This window comes from Scleropages formosus, chromosome 15, assembly GCF_900964775.1.
Source record: "Scleropages formosus chromosome 15, fSclFor1.1, whole genome shotgun sequence".
NCBI lineage: Eukaryota > Metazoa > Chordata > Actinopteri > Osteoglossiformes > Osteoglossidae > Scleropages > Scleropages formosus.
Window position 1 is genome coordinate 11,075,450 of NC_041820.1, and position 8,499 is coordinate 11,083,948.

The window sequence follows — 8,499 nt, forward strand, 5'->3', positions numbered from 1 at the left end:
GAATATATATGCCAAATAAATAAAGGCAATATGTTTATTTCTATTTCACATTTTTAATTTATATTATGGCATTTTTTCACAGTAACAAGTACTGCACTTTGCCCATTTTAACATTACATTAGCTATTTCTATACCTTTGTGAACCATATCCTTTTATAATTGATATTAATATGTTTATCTCTGTTAAAATTTTTCATCTTCATAGATTATGTGCCCTGCGTTTAACTTCATAAGTACCTCCTGTTTTTTACAGTTCAGATGCTACTTTCTGAACGTCTGGTCACAAGGAAATTCTAACCTCTCTCGGTTTATGGTTGATTACTCTTAATATCACTTGCGGCTAACCTGTGCCATCATCGGAGAGTTATTACTTTTGTTCCCGTGCTCTTAACATGGGACGGAAAACATGTTTGGCTAGATGTCCGGAGCGGTGTTGATCCGTCATCAGCTCTCGCTCTGCCTTCTCTGTCTGACATCTTGGGGCAACTTGTAATTCCAATACACAACTACAGACAGGAGTAATTTCGGAGCCACCGGTTTCCCTCTTCTAGTGTTTGTCTGACAAAGAAGTGGCACAGCTAATTCCGCACCCCAAATAGATATTCACCTCCTCGTGAAAACGGACTCCAATCCACATCCTGCGTGTACTTCTGGATTGACTTGTGCGTTTGCTCAACAACTTGATCCCTTGTCGGGCTGTGGGGGCTTATTTTTCGATAAACATTTCGTACGCAGCGTAATCACCGCATTGCGGAGCGGTGCTCAGGAGAGCCGGGGAGACGGCCAAGGAGACCCCGCCACACCAACAGGCTTGCACCAGGCTGTCTTAGCTTCGCTGAGCCGCGTGAAATTTAAACAGCCGCGACAAACGGCGGAGGCGTCATGCCGAAAAGCCACTCTCCATAAGGGCCCCTGGAAGACCCTTGCCCTGCTGTGGCCTGTGAAGTTGAGTTTTCGTCCGGTTACACAAATTCCAGAGTGCAATGTTCCTGCTCTACAGCGCAGGCAGTAGGTGCGTTGTAGCAAGACTCTTCCGGAAAACCACTTTATTAATGTGTTATTTGTGTATTTATTCTTTCTTCCTATTTCCAGGTAATAGAAAATACCATGATCATTGTTGCAGTGGTTTGGAGCCTGTTGAAGGAAAATATCCTTCTGCACTTGTACTTAAATGATAGTCATTTATGATGCTTCGTGACAAAACAGACGCCACATAAGCACATGTAGACACAAGGCAAATTACAAGGGAACTAACAGTTCATGAATATGAGCATTATAAACTGCTAATTTGATTTTTTTTTTCCCCCAAGTAAAAAGTTATGTAACAGTATTACTGATTCCTCTCCTGGTGTGGACGTCAGGCCGAGGAGATTTAATTTCCAATAGGAGCCTACTTACAAACAAAAATGATTAAAAATATTCAAATATCCTGATGCAATTCAACATACTTATATTTATGGGGCACTTTTCTCCAAGCAACTTACAATTATTCACCCATTTGAGCAGCTGGACAATTTTACTAGAGCAATTTAGGGTAAGCACCTTGCTCAAGGGTACTGAAGGTGGGATTTGAACCTGTGGCCCAAAGGAAGCTATTGAAACCACTACAATCAGCTGCCTCATCTGCTTGAAATCTGTGCACCTGCTTGACGTAATGAAATGTTTCTATTTGTCAAGTTTTACGTGATTTCGATTTTCCTTAGAGACAAAAGGGGATCTGAGCAATCAATGATGTGAAGTTAAAAAAAAGCTATATGTTTGTGTAGATACATATGTATTCTTCCCATTGGCGCTACAAAGCAGGTTTGCTATAAATTCCCTGAAAACGAGTCGATGGCAATAATGCAATTGTATTAATATCTCATAATGAGGTATTGCAATGATATTAAAGGACCTCTTCCTCCTCCTCTGGTGTGGTCTGAGAGATGGATGGATGGATGCATGGATGGGTGGATGGATGGGTGGATGCAGCGTCGACGCGCGGACAAGTTCCTCGCGCGGATGTGACCCCGACTGGCGCTGCGGCGCGACACCCACCGCCCCTTCGTGAACGCGCAAACATCTCCTTCTATTTAAGGCCCGCGCGTCGCCTGTCCCGTCCGCGCTCGCTCAGACAGTCGCGCTCTCGCCTCGCTCGCTCACCTCGACTCGAGCCATGGCGCGTTTCGCCAGCGCGCTGCTCTGCGCGGCCCTCCTCTCTTTCGCGCAGGGCTACGCTGTGGAGGACCTGAGAGAAGCCATGCTTCGGACGCTGCGCCTCGGTGACGTCCCCGTGGCTCACGAGCGGGACTTGGAGAAGCTCGTGATCCCGGGCCACGTGAGGAACAAGTACGCGTCCATGGTGACGGCGCACAACCGGCGGAGGCGGCGCTCCCTGTCGAGCCTGGGCGGCATCCTGAGGGGCATCGCGGGCAACGCGGGTAAACGGCGCGCGGCGCGCTCCTCCCTTCTCCTCTCCTCTCCTCTCCTCCTCCTAGCCAAGGCTCTCCTCTCCTCTACTCTCCTTTTCTCCTCTCCTCTCCTCTCCTCTTCTCTTCTCTTCTCTTGTCCTTGAGCGCTACCTGTAGGCTGTATCTGCAGACACTTTGTACACTATTTTATTAGTTTATAACATAGTCTATGTATCATTTGAAGGACCACACCAAATTTTTCAATGTAAGGTCGTGGACAGAATGAATATGTACCTGTATCATTCAGTCATAAAAGCCATTCTTTTACATGTATTTATTTAGCAGACATTTTTCTCCAAAGCAACTTCCAATGAACTCTATGTAGTGTTATGAGCCCACACACCTTATTCACCGTGGTGACTTACACTGCTAGATACACTACTTACACTGGGTCACTCATCCATACATCAGTGGAACACACACACTCTCTCTGTCACTCACACACTACGGGGGAGTCTGAACAGTATGTCTCTGGACTGTGGGAGGAAACCGGAGCACCGAGAGGAAACCCACGCAGACACAGGGAGAACATGCAAACTCCACACAGACTTAATTTCTGCATCAGTAAAGGCAGGTTTAAAATATGCAAGAAAGTTTGCTGAGTGCAAAAGCAGTTTCTACTAAAATTGTATATTTAGTACCTTTATATGGCAACCTCAACTACTACTATTATTATTATTATTATTATTATTATTATTATTATTATTATTATTTTTATTACTGGGGCGAAACGTGGTGGTGCAGCGGACTTGGCCGGGGCCTGCTGTGTGGCAGGTCTGGGGTTCGAATCCTGCTTGGGTTGCCTTGCCCCACACCCTGTGCCACTGGCTCTGGCTCGAGACAAGTAGTTGTCAACCGTGTGTGTGTGTGTGTGTGTGTGTGTGTGTGTGTGTGTGTGTGATTATTAGTGTTGTTGCTCTTATTTCATATTGTTCTTATTATGGGGCTTCAGAATTTACCTAGTGTATTGAATACACCAGGTGGAAACACCAAAGTGAGCAAGAAAATCCTTAAAGTCCGAACACCTACTTGTGTTTAAGTACGGGACGCTGATGAATGGAAAGAACATTTATTATACCTGTGTGGTTCAAAGGGATTTATGTCGTGATTTAGCTAACTGGTCCATTATTAATTTCAGACATTTCAGGGAAAATAATGTATTCGGATGCCACCCGGCAGCAGCTGGTCTTCGACATGGAGGCCAGAATTCCGGATAAAAGCGAAGTCACCATGGCAGAACTAAAACTGTTCAAGAGGGCGCCTCGCAAAACGTCCGTACCCGACAAAAAGACCCACCGCCCTGTCAACAATGCGAGAGTGAGCATCTACTGGATGGAGGTCCTTGAGAGTGGCTCCAACCGCACATCTCTTGTAGATTCCAGGTACAATTCCAAAACACACTGTGCTCTTTTAGACGGTGCCACCGGAGGAGGGTGTTTTTGGAGACCGTAGTTCTCTAAAGGGACCCGTGTCTCTGTCTCCAAACCAGATTGGTGCCCATCCACGAAACGGGCTGGAAGAGCTTTGATGTGACGCAGGCCGTCCATTGCTGGCTGAAGTCCAAAGGAAAGGCTCCCTTGTTCCTGGAGGTGTGGATAGAGGGCGAGAGGCCGGGTCACCGTGCGGCCGAGGTCGCCAAGTCTGTCCGCTTCGCCGCCCAAGATCCGGAAGACAAGTCTCCGGGAAAACCCGAACTCGTGCTTTATACGCTTGATCTTGAGGAATTTGGGTGTGTAGCTGCCTTTGCTTCTAAATATTATCCGTTGCCTCGTTCCTGATTTTTTTCACGGCTCGCGTTCTACCAGTCCGCACATGATTAACGCAGTGATTTATCCGCAGCTCCCCAGGTGACTGCGACTCGAGCGAAGGCGGCGGTATTTGCTGCAGGGAGGAGTATTTCATTAACTTCCGAGAGCTCGCATGGACGCAGTACTGGATCGTCGAACCGGCGGGGTACCAGGCCTTCCGGTGCACGGGCGGGTGCAGGCAGCCAAAGCGTTACCATGGATATGGTGAAAGGAGGTGCGCTGTGGTGGAGAGCGCACCTCTGCCAGTGATGTACCTGGTGAAAAAGGACGATTACACTGAAATCGAAGTGGCCGAATTTCCCAACATGATAGTCGAGAAGTGTGGGTGCACCATGGACAATATTGCTGTCGTTTGAAACGTGTGACCGTTCCAATCCTGACCAGAATCCACAAGAGATATACACTACTTTTATATTTACTCAAGTTATTGTATCACACTTGCTTTTGGAGCACTTATCTTTGTATATAATGTAATTTTTAATTTTACGCGGCGTTTTTCATGCATGTTGTTCAATGATATGACGCAAGACAATTAGTGTCGAAGTGAACATTGAGTGTTATATTTCGTGTGTGTACTGCTGCAAAACATATTTTCTTATGTAGCTATGAAATAAATTAATTTACTATTGAAAATGCATCATGTTTTCAATAAAAAAAAATAAGACTGAATATTTATCCTGCATTGACATATAATGCTAGTCCAAAAATCATAACTGAAAGCTTTCAGACAACAAAAATAAATACCTAATAATTACAAATGTTACCAGTGGTATAGTGGTGCGGTGGAGAGCACTGATGCATCACAGAATCTGTGCTCTGGTTTCCTCCCACACTCCAAAGCTATGTTTCAGCTGAACGTGTGTCAGATTGCCGTGGTGTACAAATGGGTGTCTGACTGTAGGGAGTTTAGTGTAATGTACTCAGCATGGTAAGTCACCCCAGACAAAGGTATCAGCTAGTTAGTAATCACCATACGTCACTGAAGGAAAGTGTCTGCTGAGGGAATTATGCGTAAATGTTATCCAACAGTTATTTGTCGTGGAGAAGTGGGGTACATCTTTCTATCTGATAACCAAATTTGCTCTTTCAATGGTTCTGGCCTGGAGAGCCGTACTTCGCATCCACACGAGCGAGAGGAGAGCGGCGAGGCCTCAGCTGGCAGACCCTTTTTGTTCGCCAAAGGGACTGCGTTAACAAGACCGCACACTGTAATGACACAGGTATGGGTGTGATAATGTAAATCAGCACACCTCACACACAAGGACTGTATTTGTTAACATGTCTTAAGTGTCCTAAAACAACTGGTGTGTGTGTGTGTAGATATATATATATTATATATATATATACACAGATGCTCCTTGACTTACGATGGTTCGACTTACGATTTTTCGACTTTACGATGGTGAGCTGGAGTAGAAACTGTACTTTGAATTTTGATTTTTTCCTGGGCAAGTGATATGCGGTGCGATACTCTCTCACGATGCTGGGCAGCGGCGGCGATCCGCATCTCCCAGTCTGTCATGGGGTCGCTATACAGATACCCCCCCCCCCCGTATCTACGTTGTGTTTTGCGCATCCATAAATGTCACAGAAATGCCCATCTGTGTCTCCTGATACTGGCGAGAAGAAGAGGAGGACAAACGCTCTCGAGGAGAAACTCGAGATAATCGCCCAGCACGAACACGGCAAACCTGTAACGGCCATCACACGCATGCTAGGATATGATGTTCGGTAGGTTAGGTGCGTTAAACGCATTTTCGACCTACGATGGGTTTCGTGGAGCATAACCCCATTGTAAATCGGGGATCACCTGTGTGTGTGTGCGTAATTTCTGGACATGCAAAACAATTAGAAAGACACACACTTTCTGAACTGCTTGTCCAATACAGGGTTGCAGGGAACCAGAGCCTAACCCAGCAACTCAGGGCGTAAGGTGGGAAGGGGACGCACCCAGGATGGGACCCAGTGTATCACAAGGCACACCAAGCGGGACTCGAACCCCAGACCCAGGGGAGAGCAGGACCCGGGCCAACCCGCTACGCTACCGAGCCCCCTCTAGAAAGACACAACAAATGTTTTACATTATGCCCGATCCTGAAGTATTTCATCACTACGTAGCTGAACCGCAGTTAAGGGCATCGCAAGAAAAGACACCTGTGATTTACACTTGCGACTTTATCGTGCCAAATCCACGCATCGAAGGTTTAACTGATGATCTGTAACCCTTCAGCAGCGCAGGGCGTGTCGGTGATCACCGAATAGCTCTGAGAGTTTGACATGGGTCCCCCGGTTCCACGTAAGCCCAGTGTGACATGGAACGGAAAGGAACAACATGCAGCCGCTCGCGTCTCGCGTCGGAAAGAAAGTGTCCCTGAGCACGTGGGACATTAGAGAAAACGAACAAAAGTCGTCGGTACCGGAGCTCTTTGGAACAGCAGGGCTCCCTGTAAGACGTTTACATTTAATCCAGGTGTAGGAAGTATTTTGGATAAGATAAATACAGCATGAGGGGGTGCAGTGGCGCAGTGGGTTGGACCACAGTCCTGCTCTCCAGTGGGTCTGGGGTTCGAATCCCACTTGGGGTGCCTTGCGGCAGACTGGCGTCCCGTCCTGGGTGTGTCCCCTTCCCCCTCCGGCCTTATGCCCTGTGTTACTGGGTAGGCTCTGGTTCCCTGTGTGTGTGTGTGTGTGTGTGTGTGTGTGTGTGTGTGTGTGTGTGTGTGTGTGTGTGTGTGTAAATACAGCATTTATATAAATCTGATAAGGTGTATTTGCAAAATAAATGTCGAAACAGACAGATCACTTATGAGCGCTCTCAGCTATCAGCAGATTAACGCCTGGTGTTTACCATCTATCAGGGACACATTGCGAAATGTTCGTGGGGTTGCAGCCCCCCACGGCTGCCGGGAGCTCGCACAGGGATGACGCTTTTGCCACCCAGGGTGCAGACAGCGGCACGCTTGCCCGTTACAGCTCTGTTTACACCCTCACGTGCGCGCAGAGACGACGGGGAGAGGAGAAACGGGACAGCGAGAGGGGCGATAGGAAGGAGCCTAGACGACGGAGGGCGCAGCTGGAGTGCCGGAGCAGGTGTCTCCGGGGAAGTGGTCCAGCGCTACAGCAGCTCCAACACAAGACCGCCTTCTGAAGGGAGCCGCGCAATCGGAGCTACGGTAACTCCACTCGTACCGGAGAAGCGCCATTCACATTTCAAAGATAGTGGATAAATGAAGCAGCTCATTATTACATTTATTTACATTTACTTATTTAGCAGACGCTTTTCTCCAAAGCATCTTCCAATGAACTCTATGTAGTGTTACCAGCCCACACACCTTATTCACCGCGGTGACTTACACTGCTAGATACACTACTTACACCGGGTCACTCATCCATACATCAGTGGAACACACTCTCTCTCTCTCTCTCTCACTGTGAGTTCGGAGGTGGGTTTGAATATCTGCGGATTTTCCGCATCCTCCTCACGTTCATGTCGGGTTTCCTCCAGTTGCTCCTGTTTCCTCCCACACCCCAAAAACACATTTCAGGCAAACTGAGGAATCTAAATTGCTCTTTGGATGTATATGAGAGATTGCCCTGCAATGTAGTGGCACCCTGCCCAGGGTGTATCCTACCTCACAGCCTGTCTTTCCAGGAGAGGCTCTGAAACACTATGACCCTGCACTGACACATTGCTTGAACCGCTTGTCCCATATGGGGTCACGGGGAGCCAAAGCCTAACCTGGCAACAGAGGGCGTAAGACTGGAGGGGGACACACCCAGGATGGGATGCCAGTCCATCACAAAGCACCCCAAGCGGGACTTGAACCCCAGACCCACCAGAGAGCAGGACCCGGTCCAACCCACTGCGCCACTGTGCCACTGTGCCACCGCACCCCCCTCACATACTTGATAAGAGAATATTGATGATGGATGGATGGATGGATGGATATTTAAAAGTGGGTACATCCGGGGGGTGCGGTGGCGCAGTGGGTTGGACCACAGTCCTGCTCTCCGGTGGGTCTGGGGTTCGAGTCCCGCTTGGGGTGCCTTGCGACGGACTGGCGTCCCGTCCTGGGTGTGTCCCCTCCCCCTCCGGCCTTCCGCCCTGTGTTACCGGGTTAGGCTCCGGTTCCCCGCGACCCCGTATGGGACAAGCGGTTCTGAAAGTGTGTGTGTGTGTGTGTGTGTGTGTGTGTGTGTGTGTGTGTGTGTGTGTGTGTGTGGGTACATCTAGGATAAAA

The 8,499-nt window shown here is 48.2% G+C and overlaps 1 protein-coding gene across 1 annotated transcript; it reads left to right on the forward strand.

Annotated features, from left to right (window-relative positions):
- Positions 1-1,921: 1,921 nt before the first annotated feature.
- On the forward strand, positions 1,922-4,831 carry LOC108921623 (left-right determination factor 2-like). Its single transcript, XM_018731162.1, has 4 exons — positions 1,922-2,420; positions 3,589-3,832; positions 3,940-4,179; positions 4,290-4,831. Exons 1-4 carry the CDS (start codon positions 2,156-2,158, stop codon positions 4,612-4,614), a joined length of 1,074 nt encoding a protein of 357 aa, XP_018586678.1. The 5' UTR covers positions 1,922-2,155; the 3' UTR covers positions 4,615-4,831.
- Positions 4,832-8,499: the final 3,668 nt, after the last annotated feature.